The sequence below is a fragment of the Notothenia rossii genome (genome assembly GCF_949606895.1).
Source record: "Notothenia rossii genome assembly, chromosome: 1".
NCBI classification, from domain to species: domain Eukaryota; kingdom Metazoa; phylum Chordata; class Actinopteri; order Perciformes; family Nototheniidae; genus Notothenia; species Notothenia rossii.
Genome location: NC_136912.1, coordinates 16058935 through 16081434, shown reverse-complemented (window position 1 = coordinate 16081434; position 22500 = coordinate 16058935). Strand labels below are relative to the sequence as shown.

The 22500-nt window shown below is 40.5% G+C and overlaps 2 protein-coding genes and 1 long non-coding RNA gene across 6 annotated transcripts in view; 1 reads left to right on the top strand and 2 right to left on the bottom strand.

Moving 5' to 3' along the window:
- Nucleotides 1-14150, top strand: part of chtf18 (CTF18, chromosome transmission fidelity factor 18 homolog) — a 14674-nt gene extending 524 nt beyond the window's left edge. Inside the window, exons 2-22 of the mRNA XM_079665956.1 lie at nt 477-566; nt 665-815; nt 1253-1439; nt 1607-1699; nt 2300-2352; nt 2459-2588; nt 3547-3780; nt 3870-3967; nt 4060-4183; nt 4275-4411; nt 4792-4885; nt 5146-5244; nt 5336-5466; nt 5991-6105; nt 6235-6459; nt 6920-7069; nt 7225-7355; nt 10062-10206; nt 10287-10385; nt 11722-11791; nt 13884-14150. Coding sequence (XP_079522082.1) covers nt 477-566; nt 665-815; nt 1253-1439; nt 1607-1699; nt 2300-2352; nt 2459-2588; nt 3547-3780; nt 3870-3967; nt 4060-4183; nt 4275-4411; nt 4792-4885; nt 5146-5244; nt 5336-5466; nt 5991-6105; nt 6235-6459; nt 6920-7069; nt 7225-7355; nt 10062-10206; nt 10287-10385; nt 11722-11791; nt 13884-14005 — 2678 coding nt within the window. The 3' untranslated portion in view covers nt 14006-14150. The remainder of the gene's footprint in view (nt 1-476; nt 567-664; nt 816-1252; nt 1440-1606; nt 1700-2299; nt 2353-2458; nt 2589-3546; nt 3781-3869; nt 3968-4059; nt 4184-4274; nt 4412-4791; nt 4886-5145; nt 5245-5335; nt 5467-5990; nt 6106-6234; nt 6460-6919; nt 7070-7224; nt 7356-10061; nt 10207-10286; nt 10386-11721; nt 11792-13883) is intronic.
- LOC307029877 (guanine nucleotide-binding protein G(I)/G(S)/G(O) subunit gamma-13-like) lies at nt 14084-16990 on the bottom strand. Of its 2 annotated transcripts, none has more exons than XM_079665966.1 (3): nt 16584-16990; nt 14877-14981; nt 14084-14535 (listed from the first exon to the last, which is right to left on the bottom strand). In XM_079665966.1, the coding sequence occupies exons 2-3, from the start codon at nt 14972-14974 to the stop codon at nt 14430-14432; spliced, it is 204 nt and encodes a 67-aa protein (XP_079522092.1). In that variant the 5' UTR covers nt 14975-14981; nt 16584-16990; the 3' UTR covers nt 14084-14429. The 2 variants fall into 2 exon arrangements, with proteins under 2 accessions (XP_079522092.1, XP_079522091.1); XM_079665965.1 differs by having other exon boundaries at nt 14877-14984; nt 16584-16967.
- A 2436-nt stretch (nt 16991-19426) lies between these two features.
- On the bottom strand, nt 19427-22107 carry LOC307029891. 3 transcript variants are annotated; one of them, XR_013805438.1, is made up of 7 exons: nt 21634-22106; nt 21049-21224; nt 20792-20858; nt 20537-20603; nt 20016-20082; nt 19761-19830; nt 19427-19572 (listed from the first exon to the last, which is right to left on the bottom strand). It is a non-coding gene; the product is annotated as an uncharacterized lncRNA (long non-coding RNA). The 3 variants fall into 3 exon arrangements; XR_013805439.1 differs by lacking the exon at nt 20537-20603 and adding an exon at nt 20271-20351 and having other exon boundaries at nt 21634-22104; XR_013805437.1 differs by lacking the exons at nt 20537-20603; nt 20792-20858 and adding an exon at nt 20271-20351 and having other exon boundaries at nt 21634-22107.
- Between the last annotated feature and the right edge of the window lie 393 nt (nt 22108-22500).

Below are 22500 nucleotides of genomic sequence, written 5' to 3'. Positions count from 1 at the left end.
AAAAGACAACACTGATGTGAAATAACACCAATGTACAATATGTTCCTAGTTACTGGCTGCTACTTCTTAGTTAGACCATCTAATACTGTAACAAGACTCTGTATGTAACTGTGTGCAATATATAGATAGATCTTTCTATAATATATAATATTACCACTGTTATCTACCACAATTCATTTGACATGTTAGACTTATTTTATTTCATAAATACTGTTGCTGCTACTTACTTATCTAACTGAATGCGTACTTCTGTAAATTGTGTAATTTGTAAATATTATGTATATGCCTTTTATCTAAAGGCAGTGTGCTATTTATTTTATCTCTATCTAAACTTTTACAATGTAAATGTACCATCTTTGGGCAAATAAAGGAATTATGTTTCTGAAGGGGCAACGAGTTATCATTATTTTGTATTAACAGTTACCTCCCTATCATTATAGCATTAATTATGTGTGTCTTTTTCTTGAATGTCTCAGACGAATCCTCTAAGCCTGAGAAACGTCAGAAGCAGAATCCAGGAGACGACATTTCTGACATACAGCACCTGCTGGATTCTCACCCCACCAGTGAGTTCACCCTGAGAGAACATCGGCTGTTTTTATTATTATTCTTCGTTGTGTTAGCTTGATGTTGTAAATTAAAAGATCTGACTTTGTCCTTGTAGCCCCAAAAGCAAAGCGGCAGAAGCAGGATTCAGGAGTGGTCAAGCGCCTTTTCAACAAAGTGCAGACTCAAGAGAGCAAAGCCCCGTCACAGAAAGATGACATCACTCCGCCGTCCTCTCCAGAGCAATGTGAATCACCTCGCATCGTCAGGTAGGAGCGAAGCATGGACCAGTGGTAAGGAGCTTTGGAAATAAATAAGGGAAGAATAATTCCTATTCAGCTTTTCAGGCTGGAAATGTTCCCCAGGAATCTATGGGGTCTACATGGGGGTGAATAGGAACAGGAATACCATTCAAATATTGAATACATTTTGTGTTGGAAGAGTTTAAACCAACAAATTCTAAAAGACGTCATTACAACCTGTTAAATCTTAGAATTTTCTTTTTTTTGTTTTTTTATATAAGATTTTAATTTGAATGCTATTTGCATTTTTGATCATTGCTCAGGCAAAAAGTAGGAGTCTGAAGCTGTAATAATATCCTTTTAAAACACATGACGGCCATTGATCATTATTCACATTTTATCGATATAACGTTTTTATTTAAGAAAATGAAAAATGCAGACTTCTCAACTACTTTGTGTTTTAGGTCTCTCCCATCTGTGTTGGATATCAGTGGATTCGCTTCAATCCTAGATTCGCCCTGGCGACCTGCAGCAGCGACCGCATCGCTGCATGTGCTGAAGCGGCCTCCCATCGAGGGAGAGTACGTCAGTGTGACGGACTCTTCAGGAAGTCGGGTCTACCTCAAACAAACAGAAGACACGGCGTCAAAGGTTGAACTCTTCCGCATGTCGAATGATACACAATCCTGTAGTGGCGTCATCTCAGCTTAGACTCTGAATAATTGTCAACATACAGACTTCTGGTGCCCATATATGTGTGTTTCATGTGTGTCTTTCTTTGGATTTACCTGTGTGTCTTCACCTGTGTGTGTCTCCAGATTGTGGACTCCAGATTTGTTCCAGACTTCCAGGGTTCATTGGGGCTGCTGTCAGTGCCAATCAATGCGCTGCGAGATCAAGAGTCAGATAGGGTGAGCGACTACGATGCTGTTGTTTGCTAATTATCTGCCACATTTCCTGCACATAAACACACTGATGATTCTGAGTAATCACATTTTACAAAGGGTTAAACAGCACTCCTAGACCTTCATTATGATAAGCCAAATACAGAGAATAGTGCAATCTACTTCAATTGACTAATTTACAAAAAGGTTGCACAGCTGTAACGGAATTTATAATTCTTTCCGCTGTAATCCATTCTTTGGGAATTTGCCCCCGAGTGTATCTGCAGTCAAAAAAAGCATTATTGTTCCACTTTTATTTTGATACAAAAGAATACATACTTGTTTACAAAAGTGTTTTATTCCTTGCAAAACAGCCTTTAACTTGAAATTCGACATTTATTCTTTTGGAAAAAAGGGCTATCTGATGCCTAACACTAAAATCAAATATTACAGTTACATCTTTTTTAATACGTGCAGTTATTTGCTTTATTTCTGCAGGTAGCTGTTGGATGCTTTTCAGATAAACACTTGCACATATTCTTTACACTGTGTGCACATGATGAAACTATGGGGCTTTTAAGATTGCTAACTTAGTTTAATATCTTCTCTTTCTTTGAAATTCTGCAGCGCCACCAGCTGGCTGTGGAAGAGTCTCTGCGTCTTTCAGAAGTGCTTGCCAGGTAACTCACCGCCAAGTCCTTTAACACTGATGCGTCAATCAATAATATGACATGCAGCAGTAAATGTATTTTTATGAACTTCTTTTGAATTTGTGTCACATTTCAGCAGTTTGAACGATGTGCTGGTTGATCCGGAAGAAGAGGAAGACGATCCTGATGACGCAGAGGGCCAAACCTCTCGCCTCTGGGTGGACAGATTCTCTCCCCGACAGTACACACAGCTGCTCAGTGATGATGTACGTCATGTTTAGTGGTCCTGTGTAGATGTATTGTTACATACATACATCAGTTATGGAAGCCTTTTTCTGTCTGTTAAAGAATAGAGAATATAATTACATTTGACTCTTGTGTAGAAAAAGTATTCTATAATTAATTAGTATCTACAAAAAAATGTCTTACTTTACTTGAAATAATGAGTAAGGAATTTTTCTTGTGAAAGTTTAGCATTATCTTAAGTTACACAGTCATTCATTCAAGACAACTCATTATTTTGTGATACTTTTTTTGAAAGTTTCTCATTATATTGCAATACTTGGTGTGGGGGAAACTTCTGAAGCAATTGGAGTCAGGACTCAGAGAGACACGAGGAGAGCTGGAGCTTTGATGGCAAACACTGGTTTATTTGGAGCTTCGGCCGGAGAATTCACAAGACATGGCACGGGCCACGGTCTGACCACACGGTTGAGATGCCACTATCAATTCTGAAGACCCCTCCTGTAGCTCCAGGTTTTAACTAGTTCAGAGTGTAATAATCAACATTCTTCATTAGTTAGACTAAACAGCTGAGGACACTGAATCACATTTGTTGTCGCTTATGGCTCGGGGTCATCTACACCCCGAGTCCCGAGAAGGATGTGTTCCAGGTGTCCCACAACAATAACTATCTCTGACAGAGAGTTGCCCGGTCATAAACTGGTAACATCAACAATATGCTAGGGCAGCCCCTCCTTATGGGAGATAACGGCTGCTCAAGGTTGGTCAGAGGATGTGCAGGGCAAATGATTCCCCAACACTTGGTCATTATCTTAGGATACTAACTAATTATTTAGCAGTACTCAATGACTATTTTAGAGTTTTTCATTAGAATAACATTAGTGGAAATGTGCTTTCCTACTCGGTGAACGAAACCCTCTTTAACAAATATGTGTCACAGTATACCTCACTGATGCCAGTTGTGTGATTGTTTCTTTGTAGTTTACCAACCGCTGTCTGCTGAAGTGGTTGAAACTTTGGGACACAGTTGTGTTTGGAAGAGAGAGGAAGATCCGCCCTGTCCGGTCTGAAAAACAGGCTCCCAACGAGAGCTCATTTAAACCCAATCAACCCAATCAACCCAATCAGAACCCAATTCGCTTCAAGACCAAGATCGAAATGACGGAGGAGATACTGGATGCCGAACTGGACCAGCACAAACGCCCCAGATTCAAGGTAAACACTCCCGCAAACTCATGGCACTGCAGTTTCACTTTAAGGAATGTTAGGTGTTCTACAAGACTTGTGTTTTTATTCTTCTCTAGGTGGCATTGCTGTCCGGTCCTCCTGGTCTGGGGAAGACCACCCTGGCTCATGTCATAGCAAAGCATGCTGGGTACAACGTGGTTGAAATCAATGCCAGGTTAGACAAAGTGGAGAAAAAAACCGACCCAATGGTAGTAGTAGTAGATCAAATAAATGTTTTACAATAATCCTCCTGTTGATGATTTGCAGTGACGACCGCAGTGCAGAGGTTTTCCAAAAACGCATCGACACAGCAACGCAGATGAAGTCTGTTTTGGGATCCAATGAGAAGCCAAACTGCCTCATTATTGATGAGATCGACGGAGCACCTACGGTACGTTCTGGATCCTTAAATTAAGTGTTACGTTTCCTCTTTATGGTTTGTTATAAATGTGTTTTCTTTGTTCGTCTATGGTATGTGACAGGCTGCTATCAACATCCTGTTAGCAGCTCTGCACAGGAAAGACGGACACGGCGGGGATGCTGGTGCAGAGACAGGGAAGAAGAAAAAGAAGAAGGAGACCATCCTGCTCCGACCAATCATCTGCATCTGTAACGACCTGTAAGAGACCGCGGTGTTCAGCGCTATAGCTTATTTTTGTTATATCAGAATGATCTCTGGAATTGATATTTATCTAAATAGTCTTACTCATAGCTCTTTAGGCAAGGTAATGTGTGAAGGAAGGGATAGATGTATTCAATTGCAGTATTATTATTTGGCATCAACTTAATTGATGTGTTGAACTCACGGCCTAAATAATTGCTTCAGGTAGAGGTAAGGCTCATGAGACGCAGCCTAAACAGAGCTGGTGCAGACAGCTAAATATATAATAATGAGAGCGTTTCTGTTGCCTGAGGTGACCAAGTGAAAACATCTAGATGGGGGTGCTGTGGATATTGAGTTTGTTTTGCAGCCATCATCTGATTTCTTTCCTCTTTTAGTTATACTCCAGCTCTCAGACCTCTCAGGCAGCTGGCCTTCCTCCTGGTTTTCCCTCAGACCCAACCCTCCCGCCTGGCACAGAGACTGTCAGAGGTCAGCGCACACACACACACACACACACACACACACACACACACACACACACACACACACACACACACACACACACACACACACACACACACACACACACACACACACACACACACACACACACACACACACACACACACACACACACACACACACACACACACACACACACACACACACACACACACACACACACACACACACACAGGAGTACAAGAACATTGCAGAACACACCAACAATCGCATTTTTTATTTTGCAGATCTCACGAAAGCAGGGGATGAAGACGGACACAGCAACTCTCCTGTCGCTGTGTGAGAAGACGGACAACGACATCAGGTCTTGCATCAACACGCTGCAGGTGGGAGGCAGCACTGTTGAGTAGAAGTGCGTTTGTCGCATGATCATTAATATCCTGTGTAATTATGATCACTAATCTCTTGTCGGCACAGTTCCTCCACGGCCGCGGCCACAAGCGAGTGGACACGAAGACCATCCAGTGTGTGTCTGTGGGGCAGAAGGACCAGAACAAAGGCCTGTTCCATCTGTGGCAGGGCATCTTCCAGCTACAGCGGCCAAAGCGGTACAGCATGTCCTGCCAGAGCTTTCCTTGGAGCTTGTGATGAAATTATAAAAGCTTTCTGTATTTTGAGTGCATGACGTGAAGAAATCAATGTCCATGCTGTTTTGCCCTCATTACAATGATGTCATAGTCCATGCATTGTTCAGTAAAGTTGCATCCATAAAGTTGCGGGGTTTTGTTTCCTTGTTTACTGACTGGGAAATTGGATGCTTAATTTGTCAGGTCTTGAAAAGTCTATTTAATTTTTTCAAAAAGTCCTATTTGTTGAATGTGATTTTAGAGAAAAACTCGCATTGATGAATTTTTCAAATGAACAAACAGACAAATCATTGCACTTTTAACCGTGGGAATCCCATCATCCAGATATTGTCAGGCATTATTGTCTTTACTTTATAAATAGACATACAATGAAAAGGCAGTGTAGGCAAATGTCAACTCTTTAAATTAAAATGATATTTTCTGTTAACTCTCCCTGATCCTAACTAACCAGATGCTGGCTTAATATTCACATGTTGTTCTTTCAGGAAACGTATTGGTGAGGGGTTTGACGAGGCCTCGGGCTCAGGGGAAGGAGCTCAGAGGTTTCAGCACATTTTAAGTCTGGCTTATTCAAGCGGAGAGTATGAGAAGGTGTCCCAGGTAAGGAACACGCATCCAAACACAAACCGTTGATTTACTCTCAGATGTTAAATACTGTACAATAAGAGAGGCTATAAATGAACGTTTTAAACCACCACATTATGATTTTTTATATCTTTTTTTCCACAGGGTCTGTATGATAATTATCTGTCGATGCGTGTGCGGGACCCCAACATGCAGTGTGTGTGTGAGGGTCTGGAGTGGCTGTCGTTCTCAGACAGGTTGAACCAGGTGATTCTGCAGGGGCAGAACTTCTCTCTGATGAGATATCTGCCCTTCCTGTCCGTCACCTTCCACTTCCTGTTTGCCAACACACATGTGCCCCGTATCAGCTATCCACACAGCCAGCACGAGGTAACGATCCACTACATGTACCTTTCTGTAGCATTATAACTAAGGTTGTTTCAAATAGAAACTGATGAAATGGCAAATATTCTATGAAGATAACTAAAAGGTTATTTTTTAAATAACTAAGTCCTTTTTTTTTAATTTAATCAACTCTCTAACGCTCTGGAGTAAGTCAGTTTGAAATGTTTGGATCAGAGAAGCAATCACACGGAGCTGGACTTTAAATCTAGAGATAGGATATAACTTTAAGAATATAAATAAGAGTAGCCTAATTTCTAAAAAGGAAACAGAATTTTAGACCGTCAAAACAATATTGTCATTATTTTTAAAGCAGTGCAGCATTGACTTGAAAATGGATGTCAACATTTTGAATGAAGCTTTGTAATATGGGAACAGATATATTAGATGTTTTAGGCAGGGTGGTCTACTTTTATAACCATTTTTGTTATTATTGTGTCCTCTCCAGGCCTCTTCGCGGCTCCTCGGTAGCAAGAACGCTCTGTCCACCATGATGGCCGACATCCCACCATGCATCAGAACGAGGATCAGCCAGCTCAGTCTGTCTCTTGATATCCTCACACTGCTCCTCGACATCATCTGTCCCAAACTACGGCCTGTAAGTAAACCAAACACAGTAAACCTGTTAATGTGTGGAACTGCAGGAACTGGGATCTTATCCCAGTATGTGTCACCTGTGGACCCTTGAGACAGACATCACTAAAACGTCCATGGACTGCGTCAAATCTTAAATCCTGTCTTTCTTTCTTCCAGGTGAATCCGCAGCTGTTCAGCAGCAGGGAGAAAGAGCAGATGCGAGAGCTCATCAACACAATGCTGGCATACAACCTCTCATACAGGCAGGACCGCACACCAGAGGGGCAGTACACATACATGCTGGAGCCGTGAGTACACACACACACACACACACACACACACACACACACACACACACACACACACACACACACACACACACACACACACACACACACACCTGCGTATTGCGTGTGGACACATGCAGGGTAGGTATGTGATCCTGGGGTGTTGAAGGTCACTGCTCTTGTCCACACTGTGGTTCTCTGCATGGAGGCTTAGAGAGTAATCCCCACCCAACACCTGGTGTGTGTTTGATGGTAGTGGTGGGGGCGCAGTGTAGGAAGCTCCTGGACAATCAGATGAAAGGATGCTTAAAGGTCTGACCTATTAGAGCGGTCGATTTAGAAGAAAACAAGTCTAGAAGAACAGTCAGGTCAGTCGGGTGACAGTCAGAAGTGTCGGGAGGAGCAGAACTCAGCACACTTTGGTTCAAACTTTAACTATTGGAGACTTTTCTTTATCTTGATATTCCCGCCGAGGACAGGAGTAATGCTGGTCGTAGAATGAAATAACAAACCGTGTTTCTCGACCATGCCGACCCCGGGCCGGGAGCAGCTGGGGGCCGCAAGGGGCTCCTTCCTGCAGGCGCGCTGTGACAGTGTGATATTCACCAGCGACTGGTGCCTGCTTCTGGTGCTAGCTCTGCTGGTGCTCCTCCTGATCTACACCTTTCTCTACCTGCCGTCTCTGGCTCACCACAACGCCTCCCTCTGAGTCCTCATGGATAATGAATTGGAACACAGTTGTGGATATAAACATCACAAACATCACAGACAGCAGCGGATGCACGCCCCCCAGTGCTAACAGGCTTATTTGGTTGGATGGCTTTTTTGTTTTTTGGACACTCTTGTTGATTGGTCTGACTGACGGCAGAATTATGAACGTGGCCAGGTTTCTGAGGCTATGAGTGGGGAGAGACATTCAGAGGAAAATAGAACAGCTTGAACTTTATTTATTTAAATCTGCGCTTTTGGAGATAAAAGATAATTAAAACATACACCCATTAGGTGCTTTAATGTGGAACTTCAATCTCGGGTTTGTTGTGTGTAGTTCTCAATGCTCTGACCAAATGTGAATTAAGTCACTCCTAGATTTGCAGTAATATTTGCACTGATATCTGTGAATGCATGTATATATCCAAGACTCTAGGGCTGATTGTGTAAGTAACTTCAATCAATCAATCAATCAATGTTTATTTATATTGCCCAATATCACAAATGTTACATTTGTCTCAGTGGACTTCACAGTTTGTACAGAATATCAGTATGACAATACGACACCCTCTGTCCTTAGACCCTCACATCGTACAAGGAAAAACTTCCAGAGAAAAGCCACAGTTTAAAGGGAAAAATGGGAGAAACCTCAGGGAGAGCAACAGAGGAGGGATCCCTCTCCCAGGACGGACAGACGTGCAATAGATGCCGTGTGTAAAACTTAAAGTTTAATGAATGTAACTTGGACCCCCTGTGGACGGAAAAAAAACAGGTTTTCATTTTTGTTTATATGTCCATATGTTTTTTTTGTATATGTGACAAGACATATCATGGGAGAAATAAGCAGTCAATACTTTGTCTGAGCATTTCCGTCTTAGATCTACAGTGTCCTATTGACTGTTATTGTCTAAGGCAGTGCTTCTCAAAGTGTGGTCCGTGGACCACTGGTGATCCGTGAGCGCCCCCTAGTGGTCCGTGAGTATATTGGTACAATTTCACATTTTAAATAAATAAATAAATTTAAGTTTTCCGCACTCTCGCTGGAATATCTCCGCAATAGAGCAAGCTTACGTTTCACTTTCGGTTGCATGACATAGTTCAGCGCAACACCTTCGTCACACATGTTGCCACTTGTTTGTACCATTTTCAGGCGATTTGTAATCTGTTCTAGAAAAACGATGGGATTTGGGATATTTGTGGAGTGAGGTGGTCCACGAGTTTTTTTTTATTGGTTAAGTGGTCCTTGGGATGAAAAGGTTTGAGAAACACTGGTCTAAGGACCCTATCCTATATACTTGCAGGTGGGGCTTTTCATATCAGAAGTGTAATGCTAAGGCAAAACCAGGGGACCAGTATTTTGCAAAGTTAGATTTCACTATTGTCAAAACGGTGGCAGAGAGGCTGCTGACGGGTGTTTTTTCTGTTTTATGGTAAGATCATGTTAAACTCAATTATATGTATGTACGGTAATTGTAAGTTACTTTTGGTTTGGGAATAATAAATGATATGTTTGTCTATGCTTTCAGCTCACATAACTAGACAGAACATGTAAATGTGTTTAATGGTTAATCCATCATGATTAAGGGAGAGTTGAGCCATCTAAGCAGCTCTTTCATTAGACTTTTCCGAGTTCTGATGATTTCAAAATATTTTAGAGTGATAACTTGCAATAAATAGCCCGGAGTCACATCGACTGGTATTTTCTTATCTATGTTATATTTCGATCCAGCAGGCACTGAGCCGAGAGTTTACCGGCATGCACTGTGTGTGTGTTGGTGAGAGATGGAGATCAGCTATAAGAGGATTAAGGTTTCAGAGAAAGACAGATTCAGGGATTTATTCTGGAAAACATTAACAATGGTCCCAAATGAGGAAGCTTAATATTATTCTGTTAGTCATCTAACAAGATTCAACTCTGTGTCAGCTAGGGTTAATGGTTAGGGTTAGTTAGTCTGTTTTTAAACCATGCATGTCTCTGGATGTTTTTGTAGAGCTTTTAACTTAGTTTAATGTTTGCAGGCGTGTAGATGATGTGGTGAGGTTCCCTGGCCTGCCTCCACGTCGCCAGCTGACCTACCAGGCCAAACAAACCATCAGCAGAGAGATGGAGCAGGAGAAGATGAGGAGAGCCGAGCAGCTGATGCTGCAGAGGAACCCTGTCGTGGTGAGGGGACTGAAGGTTACATGCAGTGCAGCCTGTGTGTTCATTATCTAATGTATTTATAATCTGCTCTCTGTGTGAAGTACAAACCGGCAGAAAAAAAGGCGGATGGTCCTCGTCCCATCAAGAACCATCAGCAGAGGCTGGAGAACATCGTTAAGCAGACCACAGTGGAGATCAGGGTGAGACACACGCACACGCACACGCACACACAAACACACTTCAGAGGACATTACATCACATCGACTTAGGTTGATCTCCTGGAGATGCACCCTTATTAACAAGGACCAGTACTCACAGACTTTCATACACATACATTTCATATTTCATCAGAGTACAATTTTTGCTTCTGACATTGAATTTATATTTACTACCATTTTTAGACTCTAAAAACAGCTTAAAAGATAGGATTGAGTTTAAGAATTCATTAAAATGAAATTTCCCTCATAAGATAAAAAGGTTAACAATAGTACATGAATAAGTCATACTTTTGACATTCACTACTTACTGCCATTGTCTTCTAAACATGTGGGTGGCCCTGGGGACACAACAAGACAAGGATACATTTTAATTTAAAATGGCTAATGTTTCAACACTAAAAGGGAACCATGAAGGACAAATAAACGTGATCTTGTGTATAAGAAAGAATAAATCAAATGTGACTAAACCCCCTTTTAAATATGCAGTTTTGCTGCTTGAAAGATAACCGACTTGCCATTTCACAGCTTTTCCGTTTTTTCACAGTAACATAACACGAAATCTGGCAGATGAGTTCTGTGACGGTTCTGATCTTGAGCTAGATTTTCAGAAATGTTGACAGTCAGAGCAATGATAAGATGTCGTTTTGAAAATGTAACGTAAAAAAATGCAGATATACCTCAGCTCATTGCAATTCACAACAAAAACATATTTTACTCATCAGTTCAAGTTGTTTTTCATTGATTATAGAGTTGAATATTCATCTACAAATACACAGAGGGGACTGCCTGACAAAGCTGATTTATTCTGTATTTTATGAAGCTTAGTTTGGTTTTTGAGCACCTAGCTGATTAGGACTCTCTCTCTCTCTCTCTCTCTCTCTCTCTCTCTCTCTCTCTCTCTCTCTCTCTCTCTCTCTCTCTCTCTCTCTCTCTCTCTCTCTCTCTCTCTCTCTCTCTCTCTCTCTCTCTCTCTCTCTCTCTCTCTCTCTCTCTCTACCAGTGTTGAGCCTCCCACAGTTGTATGTGTCAGTTGAAGCCTCCAGGTGGAGCCAGCATCTGTTAGGCACTGTCCCTCAGAGCCTTTCTAGTTAGCTGCAGGGTTATAATAGTTCAGTGATGGAGAGGGGAGCCTCTAGAGGCAGAATGAATCGAGGATAATGACAAGCCACTGGGTTACAGTCCCTGATGGGGAAACTGGGAAATCAGGCTAATGAGATGTAGTGTGTTCATTTCTCTTGACCTCCTTATTGAGAACGCTTTTTCAGAAACTTCTATATTAACTTCATCCTCTTCTTCACTCTGTGTTTTTGTTCTGCAGCCCGAGGTGGATTTCTTTGGTCGAGCTCTGGCCCCCAAACCTCCGAGACCCCCACCCACCTCAGAGACAGGTACTGTAGAGACTCTGTGCTTTGTAAGAAAAGTCACTTTCTCAAGATAAACCCCTCGCGATGTATCATCTAGTTTTAAGGGGGTCAAAAAATAATAATACAATGACAACCACTAAACGTTCGAATAAAAGAACTAAATAACTAGACAAAAAAATCACAACCATTACTAAACACAATTAAAAGGAGCATTATTAATATAGAAATAAAGGAAATGGAGTTTTTCCAATACCAGAAATGATGGATGTCCATATCAATATAAATGTGAATTCAAAAAGGTTGCTTGAATACAAAAGGCCAAAAAGAGGATTTGATCAGCGTCAAAGTGATTGATTCAACATATAGAACAAATAAAACCATTAGTGTGTCTCACATTGTGCAATGGTGTGGAAAAATAAAGAAGCCCCATCTGCAGAGTCTATATATAACATGGAGGGAAAGAGATGTGTGAGGAGGTAGATAGTTAATGCTATAGGTTCTGAAACAAGTCTCTTTCCATCATTTATTTTAAAACAATGTCTGAAAAAAACTAAGATTACCAACACAGGTGGGTTGAAGGTGTTCGACACCAGCCTGATTTATCCAAATGTTTTGAGAACACTGAATGGCCATTGAGGGAAAAAGGCCTCCAGGCAAATGAGGTCCAAACACACAGGAGGTGGAAAACTAATGTGCTGTACGTAATGCTTCAAATGTAGAACTCCTGTGGCACACTGCAGGCAGGAGATTTAGACTGTCAACAGCACCTGCTTTTCCCTCCATAATGTTGGTAATATCATATTTCTATCAGCAACATGGAAGCGGTAAGCAAAACCAAAGCATTATATTTGGACCCCAGCCAATAGAATAAACAATCCTTATATTTAAGTATGTAAATACAATGTATAACACTGCCTTAGTTGATCAGTTTGCTTCAGTCATTGTTAATGTAGTTGGGGCTGCCAGAAGCTTTGTGTTGGAAACTAAGCGTGACTGCAGTTGAAACCAAATATAGAACATTTGCATAAACAAAAGAGCTGAAATGTGTTGCGTGTTGTCTCTCCTCCAACATGGCCATCTGGGGTTAATGTTTTCAAAACAGCCTTTCCACTCTAGCTTGCAGTTACAAAGTTCACACAAGTTGGAAAACGCTTTCTATTGTTCCTACGCGAGTTCTTATAATATCCAGCAATAGACACCCAGTTATTATTGCTTTGCTTCATATGCAGTATTCTCCATGAACATAAAGTGTGAATCACAGCAATGTGTTCCATATAATATTCTGTGAAAGGCCTCTATTTTAAATCTCTAAGGTTATTATTCAGTGCTTCTTTTCATGGGTGCATGTAGATAACTGTTATCAAAAATACCTGTACATTATTCAGTTAATAACATCGGCCCAGATTCAGTGCTTAGGGTTTGTGGAATAGTGGACACAGTAAAATCACTAACCTTCCTGAAAGCACTCTATTCCCCGAAATTGATCAACAGGGTAATCGGGGAGGTGAAGGGGGGAGGGGGGATAAACAGCTGCTTTAGTAGGTCAAAGCAGGAGCAACAACAAGGTTCTGCTGACCCAAACGGTCAAAGCTCCAGGGTTCATTTTGACATTTATCCAAACAGCTTCAAATGTGTGTCATCTTATGTTATGAAACATTATCCTCAATTTGAATGAAGTCGTTGTCATAACCAAACTTAAAATGTGTTTTTTCAAGACTTAACGCTTACAAATATAGATCAAAATGTGATATTTCATTTAAACACAATTTTATTTTCTTTCAAAAATGATTATGTGTATCTTTGTTCGATACATTTTATTTTTGGACACTCAGAGCTATTGGAAATGTTTGCATTACACACGTCAGAAAGCCACCACTGGAAGCTAATTCTACAAATACTAGTAATATTGTTGTAGCCTGATCTTCTTTTTGCAACGGTGTGCAAATACAGAGTTAAAAGAATGAATAGACATGTTGCACAGCGGTTTAATGTTTATTTAGAAAACTAATGCAAACATGTTCGATGAAGCTTCAAACTATTTGCTATAACCATGCAATGATCCTGTTCCTGATTCTGAAGAAAACCCACTGAAAACATGCTCTTTCCCTCTCTCTAGGTGAGAAGTGTCCGAGTACTTGTATGGGAAAGGCAGTGGGCGACAGTGACGTCTGGTTCCGGTTCAACGAGGGCATGTCCAACGCCGTCAGACGAAATGTCTACATCAGAGAACTACTGTAACACACACACTGACAAACACACACACATTACTGCCTGTATTTTATATGTAAGGGTCTGAATAAATCCAAAATCCAGCTGTTAAATTCCAAACAGTCTTTATTTTGATTGACAGTGTAAAGAGCCAATAAAAACGAGTTGTTGAACATTTCTCAGCATTCCATGAAAACAAAACTCTAGAAAGCTACTCAGTGCTACACACTCACACACACACAGTAGTCTTAACATAAATTAAAAGCATTCAGAAGTCTCCCAATAAATAAACATAATAATAGCAATAATATGTGTGTGTATGTGTGTGTGTGAGAGGGAGAGAAAGAATGGGTGAGTTAGTGCAGCGTGGGATTGCATGGTTCTTTGCTTATATGCATCCGTGATTGTGTGTCTATGTGTAGTGTGTGTGCGTGCGTGCATGTGTGTGTGACCATTAGAGGATCACACACTTGCCCTTCTCCACCCAGGGGTTGGCTCTCATCAGCTCAGGGTTCAGAAATGGATCATCACACACACACCCCTCGATCCACTTCACCAGCCTACAAAAATAAAACGCATAAACACACGGTAAGCACAGAACTGATATTGAATACTGAGAGAGCGTCTGTGTGTGTGTGTGTGTGTGTGTGTGTGTGTGTGTGTGTGTGTGTGTGTGTGTGTGTGTGTGTGTGTGTGTGTGTGTGTGTGTGTGTGTGTGTGTGTGTGTGTGTGTGTGTGTGTGTGTGTGTGTGTGTGTGTGTGTGTGTGTGTGTGTGTGTGTGTGTGTGTGTGTGTGTGTGTGTGTGTGTGTGTGTGTGTGTGTGTGTGTGTGTGTGTGTGTGTGTGTGTGTGTGTGTGTGTGTGTGTGTGTGTGTGTGTGTGCGCGTGTGTGCACACTCACTCAGTGACGGTGATAGAGGATTTCTCTCTGTTGATTGCCAGCTGATACTGAAGGCTTTCTACTTCTCTCCTCATCTGTGGGACGTCTAATTCCTCCATGATGCAACTGCTTTAAACACACAAAAGAACATTTACAGATTTAAAACAAAGACACATATTTACCACAAAAACGTATCTGGAATAAAAAAATACAATGTTTTGTTGCAATTTAAGAATCATTCTCAGGGTTTGTACAAGGTCTGGAAAGTTCAGGATATTCTTGACTTCTCAAACCAAAAGTCTTGAAACATGTCTGAATGAAACAATCTATCATATTTGTTTGTCATAAATTACACTGAAAACTGTGACTGTTTGACCTGAAGCAGAAATATTTTTCTTTCCTCTTGTTAAGTCACATCGTGACTCCTTGGCGGGAACCACTTGGATTTATATCTGAGGAAACCTTATAAAGACCAGATGGTCGCCACTTTGGAGAGTTTCACTGAACACCAGAGGGAAGTGGTTAATGGGACATATTCGTGTAGGAATAGATGCTGACAAAATGCCAATATGACCCTTATTTGAGACCATATGTAACTGGCTGTGGGTAGTTTAAATATTGTCAGTAGCAGGACTAGTGAAGGAGATTCTCTGTTTATGATATAAATGATATTAAAGGAAAAACGTTGCAATAATTCGAAACAATTCTAACTCAAACTATTTGATTAACTGCGAAAAACATACACTGTATATATCAAGTGTGAAAATGGCAGATACAACTGTTCCTAATATCATATAAGGCTGAACCACTTTGGATTTTTAAAAACATAGTGTACTATTTTCTGATTTTTTTTTAGAACAAACAATTAATCTCAAATAATCTGCAAATGGAAATAACTGTAAAATGCAGACCCGGATTTAATAACAAGTGCTTTGAAGATCCATCTGTAGAGGAAACTCACTTTGGTTACTGTGGCTGTCACACAAATGTAGTGTAATAAAACGATCAAGTTGCATCTTATTATACACAACTTGACTATAAAAACATTACAATTGCACTGCTAATGCAAAAACACTTAGCTGGATGTTTTTAATGTTATTTTTTAATGGACAGATATAGAAAGAAGGCTAACCGCCTGTGTTTTCTGTCTTATATTCCTACTTAAAGTACATTATGCCCCACCCTGCCACAGGCCACATAACAGCAGGAAGAGACCTGGAAAGAGAGAGGGCCCAGATGAGAGTTGAGGCCGACCAGGGATCAATTTAGTCCTCTCTACTGGAAACTGTGTCTCCCTCCTCCTCCTCCTCCTCCTCCTCCTCCTCCTCCTCTCTCATCCTCTTCCTCTCCTTCACGGATCTAAGCAGCCTGCTGCCTGGTGCCTGATTCCTCCTCCAGCATCCATCCTGCATTCTCACCAGCAGCCAGCTGTTCCATTAAAATGGCCATCATTTCATGATAACATCCTCTATATTGTACCAAAATGACATCAGCCCTCAGCAATCAGGGATAATTCAGGCTGCTAATCACACATTTACATTAAGCCGATTATAACGCACACATCCGCGTGTAGGAGGATAAAGCGAGTATACATGGTGGCTGTGTGGCTAACACATCGAAACATCAGCTCCAACGCATTTGTATCGTGATTTCATGTCAATGAAAACCCGCAAACACGCAACCCCCCCCCCCCCCCCCACACACACACACACAAACAACCGCTCTTACCGTCAGGCCTACTGGAGAAGACCGAGGGTCGATTTTGCGTGAAGCCGGCTGAAGGGGGGTGCAGACGGGGCTTCGGCAGCGACAATAACAGCTGAGAGTCAGTGGAGTTTCTTCGGCAGAGGGTCCGGCTTCAGTGCAGGAGGAGGAAAAGGAGTAGGAGGAGGAAGAGGAGGAGGAGGCTGTGTGTGTCGGCGGTCCGCGAGGCAGGGCACTCCCCTGCGCTGGTCTCTGATAGCGACTGGATGCGGGATACGCAGGGCGGGAGGAGCCGCCTGCTTTCAGGCAAAGCAGGCTGGAGCCGAGCATCTGTATGGAAATCAGGACACACTGAGGCCGGGCACAGGCTGGAAACATGCAAATAATGAGGACAAGAGATCCAAAGGGAAAACAGACCGGGAGATTTATTTTCAGATCACCGTGGAGGTCGGTTTCTATAGTAACTACGATAGATTCCCCAGAGGTCTGCGGTAAAATTAGAAATGAGGATCAAAATCCCGTTTATTGCCAAGTAGGGTTTCATACACAACTAAAGGAATTTGCTTCGGAGAGCTGGTGCTTGGACATACGTAGCCTACTGAATATAACGGGTGAATTGCCCTAATTTATTGTATTGGCTTCATATAGCAATATATTCCAGAAGTCTGGTAACATAGTAATGTGGGACATTTTTTTGCATTTCAGACATCTGGAATATATTGCTATATGAAGCCAATACAATAAATCAACACCCTGTACCATTCTGAAATCCCAAGGATGTGCCCTAATCAAACCAAAAGAGAAAATGCCGATATTACACTCATAAAAGAAATGGTAGACATATCAGTTAGTGCCAAGTGGTCTCAGACAATCTGCATTTCCTAATGTGGGACAGTTCTGTGCAAAATGTGGGACACTGAAAAGTCTATGTTGAAAAGCCTCAGTCACCTTAATTCATGTAATAAAAACATCTCAGGTCAGTAACACTCAAAGCTAAATGTGCCATACCATGTTCAGCTATTTTACTATTTATAATGTTATTGTTGTTACAACTGAAGATTTTTTTCTTTAAATTGAAGTTAAATGCATCAATCTGGTTCACTTTGAGGACAAAATTAAGAGATGTATGGATACAGCTCTCAACACTCATATGAAATAGAACTGTATATATTTTAATGATCAAAAAACCATAATAATATGCTCACAACCAATAACAAATATTTGATAAACTCCTCTCTCCTATCTTTATCTTAGTCTGCATTCTTTTTTTTTTATTTATGCATATTTCACTAATCACTCCCCTCTTAAACTGTGTTTTTATATTTTTGTACTGACCCATTGGAATGATTTCTTAACTTAGGCTATTTTTTACAACGTATGTTGGAATTAAATTCATTGCCATCTTTTAAACTCAGACATTTATCCCTAACATCATCCCTGACTTTGTCATACCATTTTAACAGAGATGCATCCCCCCCAATTATATAATATAATTTGCCCTTCACGTTAAATATCTAAAATAATGCATTAGAAGACTAAAACCCTGTAAATAACCATTGCTCTTGCACAATCCATGCCCCTCCACACATTTTTGCCTAACTGAAGTAGGCTTTGAGAACTGTCCCACATTGCAAAACATGTTTCCTAAAGTGGGACGATGGAACATTTGATTGAAATAAAAAATATAGGGTATATTATTTACACCATATTATATTTTCTGATGAACATATAAACACATCCTGATAAAAACTTGCAAGATTGTTTTATTTATACGAAATGTAAAACCTTAACATTAAGTTTGTCAAAACACTGTCATTGACCTTTGGGTGGTCTTCACACAGGGTACTTCCTGTTTGAAGGTTGCTATACCCTCATCTGTGATTTTACATTTGAGAAGTCATGTGGTTTTGATTGCATGACATCACAGCTTGTGTTAACCCATAATTTAATTTGACTCATTTGTTTGCGGAAGACCTACACCCATTTGAGTTTAGGTGTCCCACATTAGGGCAACTCACCCTATTAATTGTTAAATGTTAAAATGTGTAGGCTCCAACCACAATAGGCTAACTGTTGAAAAAATAGAGCAAGAAAGGAGTGTGCAAAAATATACTGTAGGGAAGTTTTCAATCATTGGCCTATTCCTTAAGGGACCCCTGCTATATCATTGAGTAAACTACGGACCCCTGACTTACATTAAAGGAAATATTATGGATATATCAATGCGTACCATTAACTGCAGAAGTGTCTATTTAGACCAAAAAGTCAAACCAATATCTGAAGCTATTTTATGTAAAAAAGAGCGAGTTATAGCCTATACATTTTTTTCAGTTATTAATACTCAATCAGGGGATAGTTTGTTTTTGAACAAAACAGACTCCATGAATTGGTGCACATACTTAAACACAGAATGATCAAAATGACAAAAAACAGGTTACAAGTGATAAATCCGAGTCAGGTGTCTTATCTCTGGTTGCTCATTGACCCCCACTTTATATTTACTAAAAATGCAGACTTTATTCTGGAGCAAATCTGAAAGGCCTGTGTCTTAAAACCTAGTGATGTCAAAGCGAAGGCAAAAAAACAACCCTGCTAATCCTCCTAATTTCATAAATAAAAACCAATGTCATAAGAAATCTCAGAATAATTGTATTCCCCTACTGTAATTGGTACAAACTTGTTTATTAACAGGCATGTCCATTATTTTAGAACAGGAGCTAGGACTGCACCTCCAACTCTTCCGTTATGTAAATCATGTGAAAATAATCCAACTGAGTCAAATTGCAGATTGTGCCTTTGAGCCTTTTTTGCACAATGCTTCTACTTTGAGAGAGTTTAACCGACCAGTCAGAAAACAGTTGACAAAATTATTTTAAAGAGTTTATTTGTCAAAACAGTTACCAGACACCATTATATTGTCCTTCATTAAACAAAGAGTTGTATCTTTGTCATTCAGGTATATTCATCTTGCTTGAGGGCAGCTGTTTTCTGGCCAGTGAAGACAAAAAGGAACCTGAAAAAAGGAAAGACAAATACAGATCATGGCGGAACAATCTGCATGACGGACAGAACTACAATCATTTTAAGCCTCAGCTAAAAGTTCGAATCAGGAGCTAAAAGCTCTCATACGAGGTGTCAGAAAAGTATTTGATTTGTCATCATTGGCTGTATGATATTAATGTGCCAACATAAAAGACTTACCATTCAAATACAAGTCCATAACCAGCAGAATCATGTGGTAACTTTCCCATTTGTTGACTCGTGCACAACCCTGTAAACAGAAAAGCTCAGTTTTAAATTCACATAAAAACCACACATGTTCCTGCATTTACTGTGGGAGCCTCAGCCAAAAGTTAGAATCAGGAGCTAAAAGCTCTCATACGAGGTGTCAGAAAAGTATTTGATTTGTCATCATTGGCTTTATGATACTATGTGCAACATTAGAAACAAACTTACCATTCAAATAAAAGTCCATCACCAGAATCATGTAGTAACTTTACCATTTGTTGACTCTTGCATAACCCTGTAAACAGAAAAGCTCAGTTTTAAAATTCACATAAAAACCACAAACGTGTTCCTGCATTTACTGTGGGAGCCTCAGCCAAAAGTTAGAATCAGGAGCTAAAAGCTCTCATACGAGGTGTCAGAAAAGTATTTGATTTGTCATCATTGGCTGTATGATACTATGTGCAACATTAGAAACAAACTTACCATTCAAATAAAAGTCCATCACCAGCTTTCAGTCAGCAGAATCATGTGGTAACTTTCCCATTTGTTGACTCGTGCACAACCCTGTAAACAGAAAAGCTCAGTTTTAAATTCACATAAAAACCACACATGTTCCTGCATTTACTGTGGGAGCCTCAGCCAAAAGTTAGAATCAGGAGCTAAAAGCTCTCATACGAGGTGTCAGAAAAGTATTTGATTTGTCATCATTGGCTGTATGATACTATGTGCAACATTAGAAACAAACTTACCATTCAAAGAAAAGTCCATCACCAGAATCATGTAGTAACTTTACCATTTGTTGACTCTTGCATAACCCTGTAAACAGAAAAGCTCAGTTTTAAAATTCACATAAAAACCACAAACGTGTTCCTGCATTTACTGTGGGAGCCTCAGCCAAAAGTTAGAATCAGGAGCTAAAAGCTCTCATACGAGGTGTCAGAAAAGTATTTGATTTGTCATCATTGGCTGTATGATACTATGTGCAACATTAGAAACAAACTTACCATTCAAATCAAAGTCCATCACCAGAATCATGTAGTAACTTTACCATTTGTTGACTCTTGCATGACCCTGTAAACAGAAAAGCTCAGTTTTAAAATTCACATAAAAACCACAAACGTGTTCCTGCATTTACTGTGGGAGCCTCAGCCAAAAGTTAGAATCAGGAGCTAAAAGCTCTCATACGAGGTGTCAGAAAAGTATTTGATTTGTCATCACAGGCTACAAATAATTCAAATGCTGACATATTGCACGGACTCACCAGGTCTCAAACTCAGCGAGGTCATAGCCAACCAAGAGCTTCCATCTCAGGAGCGTGTGAAACACAGCAACCTCAGATCTTTGTCCGATAGGCATGAAGCTTTTTCTGTGGAAGCCATCTTTAGCCTTCATGCAAGTCACCCAGGCACCATTCCCAGCTGGAATCCATACAGCTTACTGGATAGAGGGAAAGAAAGGCAAAGGTCACGAACAAATTCCAGCTGCCCCAGTTGTAATGCTATTTAACCATTTCGATCCTACACGATAACTGTGACATTAACACATATGTCTCAACCGATGTGCGTGCAACTGGAGTTTGTTCTTTATTCAACTACACATTCTTATGAAAGACAAAAGTTATAGCTAAAATCTGAAGCGGCAACTTACTCTAAACTTGTTTTGAGTATAGATATAATAATCCTATATCTATACTCAAAACAAGTTTAACGTTAACTTAATGAAACCCTAAAAAACACCACGTGTCAGCTCTGGCCCATAAAGAACATCCACGAGTTGCTGGCAAAACTGTAGTTGTACAGTATTTAGCATAGACACAACGTATTCCACATCTCATCATAATACTCACCGGTCAGGCTTGCTGCAGGAAAACTGGATAGATTTTCGTTTCCAATGGGTAACATTTGAAGAAACCGCTGAGAGGAGCATCGTGAGTTCTTTCCTGCTGCCATGCTGCATGTAGAAGAGGACGGAGGAACCGGAGGAGATGAAGTTAAGGGCTTCCGTCTAACGCGAACCGGAAATCCCTCCCCTTTTTGAAAAACGTTAGCTAGGTAGCTATTTCGTAGCTAGCTAGCACCTTTCGTTGGCCTTTCTGAACTAAAACTGGAGACATACTGATGAGACTTTGTCCTCATATCCCTTGCTTATCAAACCTTCAATTATTGCAATACACACACACACACACACACACACACACACACACACACACACACACACACACACACACACACACACACACACACACACACACACACACACACACACACGTCCTTTAAATAAAGCGAAAAACAACGATCAGAGTGTGTGCTGACACTGACATCGCAGGCCTTACGTCAGAGCCTCATGGTAGTTGTAGTTTTTAAATGTTAGGATGCTAAAACAATTACACTCATTTAATGCTGGTTAAATGAGCACGTTTTGCGAACAAGTACAGTTATAGGTTACGCATTTGTTTATAAGGGAATAACCGGACTATTCAATTACATATGTTTCAAACTTATATGAACCTATTAAGATTTTAAACTCTCTGAACTTTGAAACGTTGCAACTGCAGTAAAAAGTAAATAAAAAAATCCCAGCCTTTTAAAAGTTAACACACTGTAAACAACTATTTCAAAAGCTGCAATCTCAAACCCCTCATTTAAAACAATGTTCTTAATCCAATATCATAGGGGATTCAAGGGGAGGATTGAAGATTCTTCAATCGATGATG